The sequence below is a fragment of the Ranitomeya imitator genome, chromosome 9, assembly GCF_032444005.1.
Source record: "Ranitomeya imitator isolate aRanImi1 chromosome 9, aRanImi1.pri, whole genome shotgun sequence".
In the NCBI taxonomy this organism is placed as follows: Eukaryota; Metazoa; Chordata; class Amphibia; order Anura; family Dendrobatidae; genus Ranitomeya; species Ranitomeya imitator.
In genome coordinates, this window is record NC_091290.1 from 24,824,952 (window position 1) to 24,844,336 (window position 19,385).

General features: G+C 43.9%; 1 protein-coding gene across 5 annotated transcripts in view; it reads right to left on the bottom strand.

The window, feature by feature from the left end:
• TEAD1 (TEA domain transcription factor 1) overlaps positions 1–19,385 on the bottom strand; it is a 230,359-nt gene that overhangs the window by 23,150 nt on the left and 187,824 nt on the right. For all 5 annotated transcript variants that reach the window (XM_069739008.1, XM_069739006.1, XM_069739004.1 and 2 more), the window contains one exon: positions 8,769–8,942. In XM_069739008.1, coding sequence (XP_069595109.1) covers positions 8,769–8,942 — 174 coding nt within the window. The remainder of the gene's footprint in view (positions 1–8,768; positions 8,943–19,385) is intronic.

The window sequence follows — 19,385 nt, forward strand, 5'->3', positions numbered from 1 at the left end:
AAGACCTGATTTGTTCATATACAAGCAGAATACAACTGCGCACAATGTGCCACACTCACAGACAATGCTGGAGCAATGTGCTGCCCATTTGGGCAATTTGGAAATTATGCCTTATTCATATGTCAGCGTTTTTTCACATGTGCAAAAATAAGGAAAAAAATGGAGTTTGGAAAAGATGCCACACGTGTGACAAAAACGGATAAACGAAGGGCAAGAGTGACTTTATAAGACCATTTCGCAGCATAATCTACTAAAAAACAAATCCACTTATGTATAGTCAGACGCTGGTATATAAGACAGAAAAAACGGGGACAAATCTACTAAATATACAAAATGTATACAGCATAAAAGTGGATGAGACCAGCAAACTCATGGCTCCTTAAATATATAGAATATATAGACCATTCATAACATCATGTGATTACTATTTCCATAATGTAGTGAAATCAATAAGGAAAGTTTCCTTTCCATGGAAGATGTTTTAAAGGGATACTCCACTACTTTTGAACACCATTATCGGGCCCGGGGTGATGGTGCAGCAGGGAAGAGTTTGGATGGAGTGGTGGTGGGTGCTGCTGTTCCATTCAAAGTCTATGGGGCTGATGGAAACGTCTGAGTGTTGTAATCTGCTGTGTCCCTCAGTACCACAACCACTGACTCCAACAATGAATAATACTCATGGGCGACCATGCCACTCCTGCAATCCCTGACCATAGCACGGAGAAACGCGCTAAGGAACCCAGTTGTAGTGCTTGGCGGGGCCCCAGCAATCACACTGTTATCACCCACCTCGTGAATAGGTAATTAATTTTGTTTGTGGTAAAACCACTTCAGCTTATGAGGCCTCAGAGCGATCACCACTTATTACGCTCGCTCACATCTAGTGAAGGCCGATCTAATTATTCATTTATTTTCAGAATAATAATGCACCTGGTCGTTGGCAATAAGGTCATTTTTCTTTTTCGTATTTCCTGAATTGTATGTACATCCCGCACATAAAGCGCCCAGCTTCGGCCTGTATCCCCTTTTCTCTCCATGCGCGGCAGTTAAATACAATCATCAATGGAAGCGGCTCCTTGTCTAGATTCTGCTTCATAAATAAGCGCCACTACATCAAAAGAATCTGGAAGGCTCGTCCTGATTACAAGAGGCTGCGCTCTCACGTGCTGCCTGTTTGCAATGCAAATTCCTGCAAAACAAAGATGCATTGCTCTATCTGATAGACAAACCTGCGCCATTGTCCTCGGATCAGGTGCTTAGCCCAGAATCTATTACAACAGGGTGTCGGCTGCTGATGACCTGGACAAACGCTGCAAATATTTGATGGATTGTGCTCCTTTTATGTCAAAGTCTTTCTTAGGCTTCACCTTTTGTCATTGGTTCCATGTACATCAATAAGAACAATATTCTGCATTATATTACAGCACAGTCCATACACCATTCTGTTATTACCGAGCTGTATGTGACTATGAAGAAAAGACTCCACAAGAGGACATCGAACAACAAGGAATAGTCCCTGCGCGTCAATATTGTACCTACACAATGCATACAACCCTCGAGAAATGACAAATTACTATTCTGTTTTACAGCTCTACAATATCCCTTTTATGCAACTGAACTAGATGAATAGTGTTCGCTGGGGGTTTCCTGCATCTTGATCAATGAGCAGTAATAGTGTACAGCACGGCGTGCGATTATCAATTTGTTCCAAGCATAAACGACGACAATGAGGACATTGAGCTTCAGTACTAAGTATACCAGTAAATGCCATAGGCACAGGGTAGGGTTGTAAATCAATGGTGCAGTTTTTGCAAAACATTTTTAAAACTTTACATGGGTATTTATAGTTTTGGCGCAAAAGGAACGCAGAAAGCAGATAGGTCAAGACAACCCTAGGCAAAAACCAGCGAGATATTGAGGAATATCAAGCATCACTTTCAGGATAAGCTCCCATGCCAAGGAATAAAGTTGCTCTTAGAAACAAATTAAACTTATTTTTTAAACCCAAACACATCATGACAAAAGCATTTTTGAGGGGTTGTCCAGGAACCTAAAAAAAATAAATAAAATTGTTTTTGTATAAATAATGGACCATGGTCACAATTTCAGTGCCCATCCAAAGGTCCAGGAAGAACTAACTTTGCATTAGCAGAGTCTGTCATTGCCATTTATGACATAGGCCAATACAGCCGCCATCGCTTTTCAGTCCATTATGTACGCCAGCCACCGTCACTATAAAGTCCAGTCCAGACAGCCCCCTTAATCATTAAAACTAATGCGCAACAGAGGTTTCTGGATCCCAAACCAGCACTGACTTGGTGACAAAGCAGTACACAACTAAAATATACATTTTAGTGGTGAAAAAGAAAAATTCATAAATTTGTATTAAAAAAAATAAATAAAAAATTGTTGCTGCAGTTTTCACCGGCAATTTTTTTATTTTTATGTCCATATTGCTGTATGAAGGATTGTTTTTGTGAGCGGAGGTCTGTTTATTAATGCGATTATAGGGGACAGATATTTTGATAACTTTGTAGGGTATTTTTTAGGGGGGGGGGGGGGCAGAGGTTGATGGTGGAGGGAAACTGGGGAGGGCCAAGGCGTGTGCTGACCAAAAAGCCACAGTTTTTTTTTTTTCTGTTTGGCGCTTTACGTATGACTTGAATAATCATGTTTCTTTTTATTATTAATTTCTTTATTTTTTTTAATTAGGGGTAAGGAAGATTAGGATAATTTTAATTTTGACAGTTTAAAAATATTTAAAAAAACACCCAACTGTTTATTTTCAAATTATGTTTTAGTAGCACATTATCGTTTGTTTGCTTATACAATCTACAGCAATTACACAGTACTGCAGTGTAGATGAAAATCACGGTTCTCTTACAGAACTGTCTGACATTTAATATGTTGCTTTGGAGATTGTTGGCGGCATTTAAGTGGTTAAACTACAGCGATCGGAGAAAGCGCTGGTTGCTGTAGTTACAGGCAGAGTCGGCGTCGGCTTCGTGTGATGCATTCTCAGCTCCTGAGAGTGCTCCATACACACCAAAAATGACAATGTACAGTAATTCATGGGTCGTTATCAAGTAAAAAATTAGTTGCAATGACCAAAAATATATTATTAACTTTGATCAGTCCAACCACCTGGACCTCTACCCAACATGCGGGGGGGAAAGTTTTGGTCAGCTTCATTCAGTGGCCATACTAGGCAACGATCAAGTGACTATTAAATCCATTTTAGCAAACGCCAGAACCCTTCATTGGGATAAGAGTGTGGGTCCAACCGCTAGTGTCCATCGATGTGGGTTCACACCGAAAATCTTAGGTTATGTGCACACATTCAGGATTTCTTGCAGAAATTTCCTGAGCAAAACCGGACATTTTCTGCAAGAAATCCGCATGCGTTTTTTTTTTCTGCGTTTGACGCCTTTTTTTTTAACGTTTTTTAAGCGTTTTTTTCCGGAGCTTCCCAATGCATTAACCCCTCTGTGACCTTAGACGTACTATCCCGTCGAGGTGCCCTGGGCTTATCTGACCCTGGACGGGATAGTACGTCATAGCCGATCGGCCGCGCTCACGGGGGGAGCGCGGCCGGGTGTCAGCTGCTTATCGCAGCTGACATCCGGCACTATGTGCCAGGAGCGGTCACGGACCGCCCCCGGCACATTAACCCCTCAAAGATGATCGCGATGTGCCGGCGGTGCAGGGAAGCACCGCGCAGGGAGGGGGCTCCCTGCGGGCTTCCCTGAGCCCCCCGCAGCAACGCGATGTGATCGCGTTGCTGCGAGGGTCTCCTCACCTCCCTCCCTGCTCGAGCCCCGGATCCAAGATGGCCGCGGATCCGGGTCCTGCAGGGAGGGAGGTGGCTTCACAGAGCCTGCTTAGAGCAGGCACTGTGAAGGCTGCAGCGCTGCATGTCAGATCAGTGATCTGACAGAGTGCTGTGCAAACTGTCAGATCACTGATCTGTGATGTCCCCCCCTGGGACAAAGTAAAAAAGTAAAAAAAAAATTTTCCAAATGTGTAAAAAAAATTAAAAAAAATATTCCAAAATAATTAAAAAAAAAAAAATATTATTCCCATAAATACATTTCTTCATCTAAATAAAAAAAAAAAACCAATAAAAGTACACATATTTAGTATCGCCGCGTCCGTAACGACCCGACCTATAAAACTGTCCCACTAGTTAACCCCTTCAGTAAACACCGTAAGAAAAAAAAAAAAAAAAACGAGGCAAAAAACAACGCTTTATTATCATATTGCCGAACAAAAAGTGGAATAACACGCGATCAAAAGGACAGATATAAATAACCATGGTACCGCTGAAAGCGTCATATTGTCCCGCAAAAAAAGAGCCGCCATACAGCATCATCAGCAAAAAAATAAAAAAGTTATAGTCCTGAGAATAAAGCGATGCAAAAATAATTATTTTTTCTGTAAAATAGTTTTTATCGTATAAAAGCACCAAACCATAAAAAAATGATATAAATGAGGTGTCGCTGTAATCGTACTGACCCGAAGAATAAAACTGATTTATCAATTTTACCAAACGCGGAACGGTATAAACGCCTCCCCCAATAGAAATTCATGAATAGCTGGCTTTTGGTCATTCTTCCTCACAAAAATCGGAATAAAAAGCGATAAAAAAATGTCACGTGCCCAAAAATGTTTTCAATAAAAACGTCAACTCGTCCCGCAAAAAACAAGACCTCACATGACTCTGTGGACCAAAATATGGAAAAATTATAGCTCTCAAAATGTGGTATTGCAAAAAATATTTTTTGCAATAAAAAGGGTCTTTCAGTGTGTGACGGCTGCCAATCATAAAAATCCGCTAAAAAACTCGCTATAAAAGTAAATCAAACCCCCCTTCATCACCCCCTTAGTTAGGGAAAAATAAAAAAAAATGTATTTATTTCCATTTTCCCATTAGGGCTAGGGTTAGGGCTAGGGTTAGGGCTAGGGTTAGGGCTAGGGTTAGGGCTAGGGTTAGGGTTGGGGCTACAGTTAGGGTTGGGGCTAAAGTTAGGGTTAGGGTTTAGATTACATTTACAGTTGGGAATAGGGTTGGGATTAGGGTTAGGGGTGTGTCAGGGTTAGAGGTGTGGTTAGGGTTACCGTTGGAATTAGGGTTAGGGGTGTGTTTAGATTAGGGTTTCAGTTATAATTGGGGGGTTTCCACTGTTTCGGCACATCAGGGGCTCTCCAAACACGACATGGCGTCCGATCTCAATTCCAGCCAATTCTGCGTTGAAAAAGTAAAACAGTGCTCCTTCCCTTCCGAGCTCTCCTGTGTGCCCAAACAGGGGTTTACCCCAACATATGGGGTATCAGCGTACTCAGGACAAATTGGACAACAACTTTTGTGGACCAATTTCTCCTGTTACCCTTGGGAAAATACAAAACTGGGGGCTAAAAAATAATTTTTGTGGGAAAACAAAAAGATTTTTTATTTTCACGGCTCTGCGTTATAAACTGTAGTGAAACACTTGGGGGTTCAAAGTTCTCACAACACATCTAGATAAGTTCATTGAGGGGTCTAGTTTCCAATATGGGGTCACTTGTGGGGGGTTTCTACTGTTTAGGTACATTAGGGGCTCTGCAAACGCAATGTGACGCCTGCAGACCAATCCATCTAAGTCTGCATTCCAAATGATGCTCCTTCCCTTCCGAGCCCTCCCATGCGCCCAAACGGTGGTTCCCCCCCACATATCGGGTATCAGCGTACTCAGGACAAATTGGACAACAACATTTAGGGTCCAATTTCTCCTGCTAACCTTGGAAAAATGCAAAACTGGGGGCTAAAATATAATTTTTGTGGAAAAAAAAAATTTTTTTATTTGCATGGCTCTGCGTTATAAACTGTAGTGAAATACTTGGGGGTTCAAAGCTCTCACAACACATCAAGATGAGTTCCTTAGGGGGTCTACTTTCCAAAATGGTGTCACTTGTGGGGGGTTTCTACTGTTTAGGTACATTAGGGGCTCTGCAAACGCAATGTGACGCCTGCAGACCATTCCATCTAAGTCTGCATTCCAAATGGCGCTCCTTCCCTTCCGAACCCTCCCATGCGCCCAAACGGTGGTTCCCCCCCACATATGGGGTATCAGCGTACTCAGGACAAATTGGACAACAACTTTTGGGGTCCAATTTCTCCTGTTACCCTAGGGAAAATACAAAACTGGGGGCTAAAAAATAATTTTTGTGGGAAAAAAATTTTGTTTTATTTTTATGGCTCTGCATTATAAACTTCTGTGAAGCCCTTGGTGGGTCAAAGTGCTCACCACACATCCAGATAAGTTCCTTAGGGGGTCTACTTTCCAAAATGGTGTCACTTGTGGGGGGTTTCAATGTTTAGGCACATCAGTGGCTCTCCAAACGCAACATGGCGTCCCATCTCAATTCCTGTCAATTTTGCATTGAAAAGTCAAACGGCGCTCCTTCCCTTCCGAGCTCTCCCATGCGCCCAAACAGTGGTTTACTGCCACATATGGGGTATCAGCGTACTCAGGACAAATTGGACAACAACTTTTGAGGTCCAATTTCTTCTCTTACCCTTGGAAAAATAAAAAATTGGGGGCAAAAATATAATTTTTGTGAAAAAATATGATTTTTTATTTTTACGGTTCTGCATTATAAACTTCTGTGAAGCACTTGGTGGGTCAAAGTGCTCACCACACATCCAGATAAGTTCCTTAGGGGGTCTACTTTCCAAAATGGTGTCACTTGTGGGGGGTTTCAATGTTTAGGCACATCAGTGGCTCTCCAAACGCAACATGGCGTCCCATCTCAATTCCTGTCAATTTTGCATTGAAAAGTCAAATAGCGCTCCTTCCCTTCCGAGCTCTCCCATGCGCCCAAACAGTGGTTTACTGCCACATATGGGGTATCAGCGTACTCAGGACAAATTGGACAACAACTTTTTGGGTCCAATTTCTCCTGTTACCCTTGGTAAAATAAAACAAATTGGAGCTGAAGTAAATTTTTTGTGTAAAAAAGTTAAATGTTCATTTTTATTTAAACATTCCAAAAATTCCTATTAAACACCTGAAGGGTTAATAAACATCTTGAATGTGGTTTTGAGCACCTTGAGGGGTGCAGTTTTTAGAATGGTGTCACACTTGGGCATTTTCTATCATATAGACCCCTCAAAATGACTTCAAATGAGACGTGGTCCCTAAAATAAAATGGTGTTGTAAAAATGAGAAATTGCTGGTCAACTTTTAACCCTTATAACTCCCTAACAAAAAAAAAATTTGGTTCCAAAATTATGCTGATGTAAAGGAGACATGTGGGAAATGTTACTTATTAAGTATTTTGTGTGACATATCTCTGTGATTTAATTGCATAAAAATTCAAAGTTTGAAAATTGCGAAATTTTCAAAATTTTCGCCAAATTTCCGTTTTTTTCACAAATAAACGCAGGTACTATCAAAGAAATTTTACCACTATCATGAAGTACAATATGTCACGAGAAAACAATGTCAGAATCACCAGGATCCGTTGAAGCGTTTCGGAGTTATAACCTCATAAAGGGACAGTGGTCAGAATTGTAAAAATTGGCCTGGTCATTAACGTGCAAACCACCCTTGGGGGTAAAGGGGTTAAATAGCGGGAAAAACGTGAAAAATCCACAAAATTAATGAACATGCTGCGTTTTTTTTACAGCGATGAGTTTTTTTCACGGAAAAAAAACGAATCATGTGCACAAAAATTGCAGAATGCATTCTAAATGATGGGATGCATAATGTATGCGTTTTTTATAGCGAAAAAACGCGAAAAATCCGCAACGTGTGCACACAGCCTTAATCCCCCACAATACCCAATAGACCAATATGGTCCAAATCTGCAGATGCCGACGGGTTCGGCTGACAGTCTAATGTGTATGGAAAACCTGTACAATTGTTGGAGGAAATACCGATCAGGCACTTCAGATTTCGGACTGACAATCGTATTGTGTCCTGGAGATAATCCACTGGCAGACACGTTTAGCGACAGCTCTCGGAGGACACGGGCGCGCTATGCCGAATAGGTGTCCCTGCGTATGGTAATGCCGGCTTAGATGGCTGCCAGCTGGACGATTGGAACACAGCCATTTATTGTGTAAGGCAAGCGTCAGTTTTTATTTTATCTATGTTTCTCATATTAAAGTACAACGTGTGATTTTTTTGCATTTCTGCAAACATCTAAAAAGGGCAAAAGCACAGTGTGGATTTTAATGTAGATAGCATGTCTTTCCTTCACTGAACAAAGCGGCCCCTTTGCTCTGATGATTGGTAGAGATCTGAGCAGTTGGACCACAACCAACCACACATTGCATATTTTAGTCATATTAAAAGGCCATGCCGGCCCTTGAGGGTATGTGCCCACAATCCGGAATATGGACATTCCAGGTTACAAGCACAGTGGATGCGATTTCTATAAGTCTCATGCCCACTGTGCTTCTATTTAATGGTGCGGGTTTACGAGCCGCAGCATGTCAGTTATTGGCAGCGGAGACAGCAGTCTCGGCTGCATAGTCTCACCCGTAGCCATTCATTACAAGCAGCAAATCCACAGGGTTCAATGAACACAAGCAGAATTATCTGCGCCATTAGAACGTAGCAGCGAAAATACGCCACTATACCCTGATGGTGGGCACATAGCCTAAAGGGGAAACATTTTTAACAATATGGATTCAGATTGATATAGTAGCATTTAAAAACAAAAGAGGATACAATAAATACATATGTTATATAAAAAAAAGACACACAGGTCAGTCAACTCACCCAGAATTTTACTAAGAAAAATGCATTTTGCGGCCCTTTCCCAAAGAGTTCCTTTAAGCCCCCCTTTTTTTCTGGAAATTTGTCATAAATTTGGCGGATGTCTACGGGTTCAAGCAGAGGGTCACTGTACGAGTGATTGGCTTGTCCAATGTGCACAAAGAGGTGTTTGTTGTACTGCAAGAGATGAGAGGATTTGTCAGAAGACAGAACACTTCAGTAGCATTTATTACAGAAGACAACATTCCCGCAGCATCCTGCTACACCCCATCTCACTGTTAAAAAACAAAAACTGCACAGGACTGCTAGAAGTAATAACACTATAACACTCAGAGTCCTGAGTGATGTGCTCTCTGTTACACCACACAGATTTGCCATTCAGGATTCTGACTATATTGCAGTCACTCCGATTTCCCTGAATTTAACAGGTTTTTGAGAACCGCTTTTTAAAAGGTTTGTTTGGCACGGTTTACTTCCATCAGTATGTGGAGTCAGATACCTACCTGAATGGGAGTATGATCGACAGGTATGTACGGCAGGTATGTACTGGTTTCTTTCCATCTGCCAATCGTACCCTCTTCCATGAGGATATGTGACATCATCAATGTTGTTCATCTCCCTATATATTGCAAGTGGTGCCAGACAAATCCTTCAACAGGCATTATTGTAATGTTATTTTAGAGAAGGTTTCTCTGTAACAACCAAATTGTAGACTATCAGAGCGTCTCCCAAGATCATCACTTAAACAGAACCAGTTATCCCCAAAATGGAAGGTGAGCTAAGCCCACCGGCATCAGGAGCTTATCTACAGTATTCTGTAATGCTGTAGATAATCCCTCGATGTAACCTGAAAGAGGAGAAAAAGAGGATAGATTATACTCACCTGGGCAGGCGGGCGGTCCAACCGGATAGGCGTCGCGGTCCGAACCGAGGCCTCCCATCTTCTTACGATGAAATCCATCTTGTCTTCACGCTGCGGCTCCGGCGCAGGCGTACTTTGTCTTCCCTGTTGAGGGCAGAGCAAAGTACTGCAGTGCGCAGGTACCTGGAAAGGTCAGAGAGGCCCGGCACCTGCGCACTGCAGTACTTTACTCTGTCCTCAACAGGGAAGACAAAGTACGCCTGCGCCAGAGCAGGGGCAGGAAGACAAGAGGACTTCATGGTAAGAAGATGGGAGGCCCCGGACTGCGATGCCCATTGGATCCGGACCGTATAATCTAACCTCTTTTTCTCATCTTTCAGGTTACAGCGGGGGCTTATCTACAGCATTGCAGAATGCATTACAGAATGCTGTAGATAAGCCCCTGATGCCGGTGGCCTTAGCTTACCTTCGATTTTGGGGGTGACAGGTTCCCTTTAAGGGGCAAATAACAGTGAATATTGTCCATATTACTGAAAGGCCACACTCAGACCCTGTGTGACATTCACAATACGCTTAATATATCATCTCCACTACGCAGAGATCCATCCTGAAGTGGCGCCCTGTGGACAATTCCCAGGAATCCAGTACAAATCCTTGTCGTTTATGGATTAGCTACAGCATGGAGCAGATTTAGGTGCATGACAAACCCTAAATAAGACATTTTCACAGCTCCTCCTTCATCTGCCGCTCCAGTTATATAGTAAAAATCAATTGGACGTGCTTAATATGATCTTTCACCAGGAAATCTACAGTTTCTCTGTGGATACCAAACCTTAAGCTCACAGCAGCATAGGTCGCTGTATGAGAAGACTCTTCGTTACAGTTATTTTAGTAAAAAAAATAAATAAATGCTCAATTAATACTAGATGTTTAGTCCCTTAAAGACCAGCGTTTTTGGGGCCTTAAAGGGATTGTCCATTACTATAAGTAAGTCAGACATATTAATGGACCCGGGGTGGTCAAAAAAATAAACAAAAAGGAGATTAAAATTACTAGAATGGCGCAGCTCCCTCGCACAGCTGTCAGCGTCCTTTGCCAATTTGCTGACTTTTTTTTTTTTTTTTTTCAGAAAGGGCTAAGGTCTATGCAGATTGGCTTCAGCGGCAATGTTGCAGTTTCGGTACAAAACTTTTTTTTCTTTTTCCTTCCAAACCTTTATTGACTACCTTATGGCCCCATAGAGACGTCCGTGATTTTTTTCACGTATCTAAAAATATGGACAAATTTCATCAGCGTTTCTTCAGTGTTTAGTCAGTGTGGCAGTATTTACAATCAGTGTCAGCCATTTTCACAAACAGAAAAAAATAAAAATGCAAATCATCTGCTATACCTTTGCCATGTCAAACATGGACAGCACACACATTGCTCACTGATGCCATCTGTGTGATTTTCACAGAGCCATAGACATGTCTCCATGATTTTTTTGCAGAACACATTCTCTGCAAAACACAAAGCGTACATAACTCACGGACGTCTGCACGAGGCCTTAGTCTATTAAAAATATTGTCTTTAAATGGGGTTGTCCACTACTTTTAAGACATTTTTGGGCACACGCAAGACCAGCATGGCGAATATCAGTGCAGAACAGGACATATCTGATCGTGAAAAACATCTCCAATTATGTTGCTACTAATTACACAGTAGTCTAGGTTAAGTTTAAATTAAATCTTATTCTTCAAAAGCTTTTCGTAGTAACAAGGCATTGGAAATTTGGCAGCACCTAGATGCAACTTGGATGGTATGAGGTTTTTTTTTTTCCCACTAACCCATGTGAATATCATTAAATAATTAATAATGCACATCTTCCGAGTATTGCTAATGCTGCACAATTTAGGTTTACATGTATATTCTGTTTCAGCAGAGTAAAATGAGTGTTCAAGTACAGAGTCCATGGCGGGGGGCACTGCTGGATGACGGTGAAATATGGGAAAGTCTTTGCTGACAGCAGGCGTAAGTAATGCTCAATGTCAGTCAGCAGCTGCAGAGTCAAGTAAGACAATATGTGTCCCCGTGGGTGAAAAACTTTCACCCCTCAGCACCAAAACATACATGTAATAATGTGATGAAAACAATACAGCACATTATCTTTATTGCTATCTATGAAAATTTTAGCAGAAACCTTATTCACATGCATGAGATGCATAGTGATTGGATTTGATGGGGATTTCGACATGAAATCAGTGTTTAAGTCTGTCAAATCCATTAAGTGTGAATGGTGCTGAAGGTTGCATTTACCAGGGATGGATTCACTTGCGCTTTCACCCGTAGATTAACGCATCAAAAATCCTCAGCACATTACAGTATCAGGCATGTGGACAGGATTTTACAATTCGCATCCAAATGCAGCGAATAATTTCTGCACAGAAATACGTACGCTACTCACCTGGTAGCAGTGTTTTTTCAGGAGCCATGACAGCACAACGAGAGAGGGGATCCGCCCTTCAGGGACAGGAAACCTACAGACATAAAAAGGGCGGCACCTCTCTCCCACGTCAGTTGTTTCCAGAGCATGAGAGGACCACCTTGGTTAGTAACACAGATGCAGTATACACATAAATATTTTTTATTATGCAAGTGAACATAAACTTTAACTCAAGATTAACAGGTTGTTGAATTATTCAAAACATAGGGTAGGGAATCTAAGGGTGCTGTCATGGCTCCTGAAAAAACACTGCTACCAGGTGAGTAGCGTACGTATTTATTCAGTCGCCATGACAGCACAACGAGAGACTTTCAGAGACGAAAGATTTTAGGGGGGGATAATAGCCTCTAGCACTCTTCTCCCAAACGTAAGGTCTGAGGAACTACCCAGATCTAATCTGTAATGTCTAAGAAAGGTAGAAGGGGAAGACCATGTGGCCGCCTTACATATGTCTTCGATTGACACTTCTGACCTCTCCGCCCAGGAAGATGCCATGGCTCGCGTGGAGTGTGCCTTTATACCATCTGGAACTTCGTTGCCACCTGCGGTATAAGCGAGAGAGATTGCCTCCCTAATCCATCTGGCTAGAGTGTTTTTAGATACTCTAAGACCTTTTCTTACCCCTTGATAGGCTACAAATAAAGAGTTATCTTTTTTCCAGGAATTTGAAACTGTAATATATCTAAGGAGGCATCTCCTCACATCTAAGCAATGGAATTTACGTTCTTTATCGTTAGTAGGATTGGAGCAAAAGGAGGGAAGGACTACCTCCTGAACCCTGTGAAATTTAGACGCAACTTTAGGCAGATATAGGGGATCGGGTTTCAATATGACCCTATCCTCCCTAACTTGCATGTATGGTGGATGTCTGGAGAGTGCCTGCAGATCACTAACCCTCCTAGCAGATGTGAGAGCAACTAGCAGGGCTGTTTTGATTGACAGGATCTTCTCAGGAATAGTATCAATGGGCTCGAATGGGGCTTGCGTCAGGGCTGAGAGTACCAAATTCAGGTCCCATGGGACTAACCTTTGCTTAATAATTGGTCTAGACCTGGTGACTGCTTTAAAGAATCTAGCAATCCAGTGATTACTGGCTAAATTAAGATTATATAACGCTCCCAGTGCTGACACCTGAACTCTAAGAGTACTTGTGGCCAAGCCCATTTCCAGGCCTTTTTGTAAAAATTCAAGAACCTGGTTAATACATGGTTCTTGGTCAATTTGAGCCCCTGAAAAAGATAAAAATTTTCTCCATACTCTCACATAAATGCCCGTTGTGGATGGTTTTCTACTTTTAAGGAGAGTATTAACCAGATTCTGAGAGAATCCTTTCCCCCTCAGTAAGGACCTCTCAAGTTCCATGCCGCTAGGTGTAAGTTGGCTACTTGAGGATGGAGGATTGGTCCCTGGGAGAGCAGATCTGGTAGCTCTGGAAGAACCCATGGTTGGCAGACAGACATTTTTCTCAGCCAAGGAAACCAAGCTCTCTTGGGCCAAAATGGAGCTACCAAGATTACCCGGGCCTTGTCCTCCCGAATCTTCCTCAGGACTAGGGGAATCAGATTTAGAGGGGGAAAAGCATACGCGAGCCTGAAGTGCCAAGATATCAGCAGAGCGTCCACAGCGTATGGGTTGTCTTTTGGATTTAGGGAGCAGAATAGATGTAATTTTTTGTTCCCTCTGTTGGCAAAAAGGTCTATCTCCGGACAACCCCATAACTGGATGATCTGACTGAAAATGGCTGGATTTAACGACCACTCCCCCTGTCTGAGCATGTTGCGGCTTAGATAGTCGGCTTTGGTGTTGATACTTCCTTTTATATGAAGTGCCGTCAGGGAGAGAAGATGTACTTCGGCCATCTGAAAGATATGATTTGCGACCTCCATCAATGTACTGGATCGCGTGCCACCTTGATGATTAATGTAGGCCACAGTTACCCGATTGTCTGACAAAAGCCTGACGTGTCGACCCTGTAGGGGTACAAGGAATCTATTTAAGGCATGTTTTACTGCCAATAGTTCTTTCATGTTGGAGGAAGAGTCCTGTTCAGACAGAGACCATAGTCCCTGAACCCAATCCTCCCCTAAGTGAGCCCCCCACCCTTTGGGGCTAGCGTCCGTAGTCAGCACCCTAGATATGTGATTTATCCAAGGGACCCCCCTGTGTAAATTCGAAGTGTGAGTCCACCAATCAAGTGAATGTACAGTCTCCGCAGAAAGTGTGAATTTACTGTCGAGGTGAGCATTTAGGCGACAGGAATTGTGTAACACGTCCCACTGTAAAGCCCTCGTGTGGAACTGTGCCCAGAGAACTGCCGGGATGCAGGACGTAAGAGAGCCCAAGATTGACATCGCACACCTGACTGATATTAAGGGATTATTTATTGCCCTGGTGACCAAATGCTTAATCTTAGCAACTTTTGTGTCCGGCAGGCGACATTCCTGCTGACTAGAGTCAATAATATATCCTAGGAATTCTTGTATTTTAAGGGGCTGAAGCCGTGATTTTTTGATATTGATCATCCAGCCCAATTTGTGTAACGCATCCATAACTTTCTGTAGTTGGTCTGAGCAATGCGACTCAGAATGACCCACAATTAGCAAATCATCCAGGTACGGGACTATTAATATATCCTGTTCATGCAAGTGTGCCATAACCTCCACCATGATTTTTGTGAACACCCTGGGTGCAACTGCGACTCCGAACGGAAGTGCCTGATATTGGAAGTGTTCTACTGTGCCAGCTAGTGAGACCGCCACCCTAAGAAATCTCTGATGATCAATGTGAATTGGTACATGATAATAGGCGTCTTTGAGATCTAAGACAACCATAAAACAGTGGTGAAAGAGTAGCTTTATTGCCGTCTTGACCGACTCCATTTTGAAGGAGGGTATGAACAGAAAATTATTCAGGCCTTTTAAATTAATAATGGTGCGATAAGAACCATCAGGTTTTTTGACCAGGAACAGAGGGGAATAAAACCCCCTACCTTCTTCGCCTGCAGGGACTCTGACCAGAACATTCTTCTGTTGGAGTTCCCGGACCTCAGACTCTAGTGCCAACTGCTCTGTAGAGGAGGAACGAACAGGTGTTAACATAAATTTGTCCCGAGGAGTATGGTGGAAGTCTAAGGTTAGGCCTTTCTCCACAATGCCTAGAATCCATGGGTTGTTTGTAATCTGTACCCAGGCTGGGTAGAAGGCCAAAAGCCTACCCCCCACCTGGTCCGCCAGTCATTGTGGTTTCTTAACTTCTCGTGAAGGGTTAAACATAAAACCTCTACCCCTTCTCCTGCTGTTGTCATATCTAGTAGATTCTCTGTTGGAGTCTCTATACGGCCTTCTGCGGTTGGACCATCCTCTATTATAGTCCCGTCTGTAGAAGGGTCTTCCAAGGAAGGGAAAGCGTTTTTTACTATCCCCTGCTTTTTCCAATAGCTCGTCTAGGACCGGTCCGAACAAGTGAGCCCCTTCACAAGGAATGCTACATAATTTTGTTCTAGCCTGTAAGTCCCCTGGCCAGCATTTTATCCATAGTGCTCTCCTGGCTGCATTGGATAATGCCGAGGACCTGGCGGCTAACCTGACCGAATCTGCTGAAGCATCTGAGAGGAAGTCTGCGGCATCCTGGATTGTGGACATAGAGGACAATATCTCCGACCTAGGGACTTTATCTCTGAGTTGATCTTCGAGGTGACCTAACCAAACCATCAAGGATCGAGCGGTACAAGTGGCTGCAATGGCTGGCCTCAGAGACCCCGCTGAAGTCTCCCAAGCCCCTTTAAGGAAAATGTCGGCTTTCCTATCTAATGGGTCTTTCAAATTTCCCAAGTCGTCGAAGGGGAGAGACGACTTTTTGCATGCCTTAGCGACTGCTGCATCCAACTTCGGGACTTTATCCCATGAGGACGAAGCCGTTTCTTCAAAGGGATACCGTCTTTTAAAGGCTGGCGGAAGCGACCCCTTCCTTTCCGGTTTCTTCCATTCTTTTGAGATTAGCGATTTGATCTTGTCAATCACTGGAAAGGCTCTCCGGGATTTCCGCTCAATACCCCTGAACATAACATCCTGAATGGAACATTCCGATTGGGTATCTTCTATCCCCATTGTGTTGTTTACTGCTTTGACTAGATGGTTAACCCTTTCTAGGGACAAACAGGCTCGAGCAGACTCCTGATCCTCCGAGGAGGAAGTGGACGGAAGAGACCCTGAGCTCAGCTCACCCGAATCCGAATCTACCTCAGATAAAGGGGATGACCTTTTAGCTTCTGTCCCCCGGGATCGGGATCTCTCTGCACCTTTAATTTCCTGTCTCACCATCTCTCTTATTGTAGAGGTTAGATCAGGCGCCTCCTCCTCCAGTAAACGTTGAATACACATTTTACATAACTTCCTCAAATGTCCATCTGGAAGTGGCTCTGCACATTCGGCACACTGCCTATGTTTGGCTTTGGACAAACTTTTCCTCCCCTGATAGAGGAAAAAGACAAGGGGAACACAACCATCACTAAGTGGACTTTCACGAAGCTCACTTACCCCGTCCAGTAATGAGTGGTACCGTAGATGGGGGATCCTTCGAAGCCGGCAAATCTTTACGGGCTGAGGATTTTGGAACAGAGATCCGTGCCTCCTTAGCTCCACCAGCGCGGCTACTGCCACTAGACCGACGCTGGGAGCTTCTACGAGGCTTATCTGGCTGCTGCTGCGGCTCCTGCTGCTGCTGCGGGCTGATAGTTCCTTCTGGCGACTCCATTATGGAATGGGTGAGGAACTCTGATCAACTCAGCTTGCCGCATTAAATACCCCCAAGGTACCGCCCCCGGATGGGGGCCAGCAGGGAATCCCAGGTGGTCAATAATCGTCCGCCGCTGTGCTGCGCTACCCTTCCCTAAAGCCCCGACCGTTCCCGCAGCTGGGCGCCGCCATTAGCCGGAGATGACGCTACTGCGCATGCCCAGCCGCGTCATCCGGCCGCGCCGCTCGCCGCGTCATCCGGACCCGCCCCCTTCAGGACGCGGCGGCGGCGCCAAGCCGACACGCGGACCAGGACGCCAGCAGACCCCTCTCCGGACCAATGCCGCGTCCCCGCTCGGACCAGCGTGACTCCCGGGACCCCAAGTAGCCAAGCACCTCTTCATAGGTACCTCTGCGCTGCGGACACCCGAGAAGCTAGCCTTAAGTCAGAGGCTGCTTCCTCCTGCTGACACCTACACCGCGCAGTGCCCCTGCCGTGTGGTGCTTCCTGCCTCCTGGACGGGCCGAGGTAGGGGACCCCCGCTACCTGTACCGGGCCGCCAGGAGTGGGGAATTTTCTTATTTCGACCCTCTTGTCAGGGCCTGTCTGCAAGAGGTTCCGCTGTCAGGGACAGGAAACCAAACTGACGTGGGAGAGAGGTGCCGCCCTTTTTATGTCTGTAGGTTTCCTGTCCCTGAAGGGCGGATCCCCTCTCTCGTTGTGCTGTCATGGCGACTGAATAAAAACAATGATCACATCTGCAGTATTCGCATCTTGTTGTGGGAATGCTCTGGATCGCTTTTAATGGAAAGCCGGCAAAATTGAAATCATTGCAGATTTTGCTTGGAATGTGACAAAGTCCGTAGCAGAACATTTCTGGTCTATGTGGGCCTTATATCTGGGGTAGGCTTTATGGGTATATGAAATTATTAACTTGCTAAGAAAAAATAAAGGACCATAATGATTCTTTTAAAGCCGGAGATCCCCAGATGCAACTAGACTATGCTCAAGAAAGAAATCAGACAAGCGCTCTGCCCACTGAGCCATGAAGGAGTTCAATAAATCTATGGTTCCAGGATGAGACACAACAGATCTGTGACCCTGACAGGCGAGGCAAGTATACGAGTGTCAGATATCCCGGCCTTGCATGTGACTAATCCCAACTCTCTCAAAATAGCTGAGCATGAGTCCAGGTCATTTAAAATAGTTGTTATAAAAAGGCAGACTTGTCCTACTATGGCCCTCCGGGGGTCCGCAGCCCCTGCCTGCTGGAGTACTGACAGCTCACTTTACATGATGGCTGAGGACCAGGATTACTGTGCAAAGGAGAGCAACACAAGGTGGCAGCCATTGGGTTAAAACTGGCACGTCCACCGATCAATGAAGAAAATAAAATGACATCACTGCCTTTTGAAGAAAAATAAGAAATACTGTTATTTTAAAAGGGATTGTTCCACGTCAGACCAGCCATACATGTCGGATAGATGTGGGTCTCATCACCAGGACCCACCTCTATCAGACATGTCCTGTAGATCATCTGACATACTCCTTTAGGTGTGAACTAAGCCCAGTGTTATATTAACTTTGCAAATAACCTACAAAGGCACGTCAAACCTTCAAGGACGCTGAGCTATGAGACAACAGGCATCTCAGCAATGTCAGAGGCCTCAGTTACTATTGCTGATGATCTTTACTAGAGAAAAAGTTGTCCGAACCTAAGGATTTTGGCAGACTATCGTTTATTGGAAAAGGTGGGGTCCCAATTTTTCTGACAGCAAGTCAGGCACATTTAACATTCTTGATCTTTTGTCTCTGCAGGAGATAAACTGCTGCCAAAGGGGGTCTGGGTGCAGCTGGTTCCCCTCTCACTATTATTCTAAACCCATGCACACAGACTTGGCCGACAGCTATTTTAATTGTATGCCCAACTATAGTCATACGCTACGGGACCTGGACGCACTACCTTTCCCCAGCTAGCGCAGAGGTAAACCTTCCTGGCTAAGGAAAAAAAAAACCCACTACATTCTATGCAAGCATTTAAAGAGGATTTGTAAAATGCATCTAAAAATAGGACGATTATTAAAAGAAATAATACCAACTCATGAACGGGACGAGGCGGTTTTCAGATTTTAGGCAAATCTTAAAAAGTATGCCTCTAACTTGCAGATGACTCAGTCTCTTTAAAAATGGTGAAGAAAGACGGCCTATTTGAAAGATAGATTTTTAGCGCTATATGATTTTTCTAGACAGGAAACGTGATAGGCTGCATAAGAGATTGTACCCTTTAAAATGGAAGTCCAGGACTTCTTGATGACCTATCTTTGCATTGGTCCTCAAAATTAGTCAGACTGTTGGAGGTCTGACAACTGGCACACTCACCGACAAACTAGCTCACGCTGTAAATGAAGAAAAACAGAGCTGCAGTACCCAAAATGGCCACTACACAGAGTATGCATCTGTGCTCTTCTGGCTCTGTACATTGTGTAATGTCAGTTTTGGGCGCTGCACCTTGGTTCCTATTTACATCAAAAGAGTGAGACCG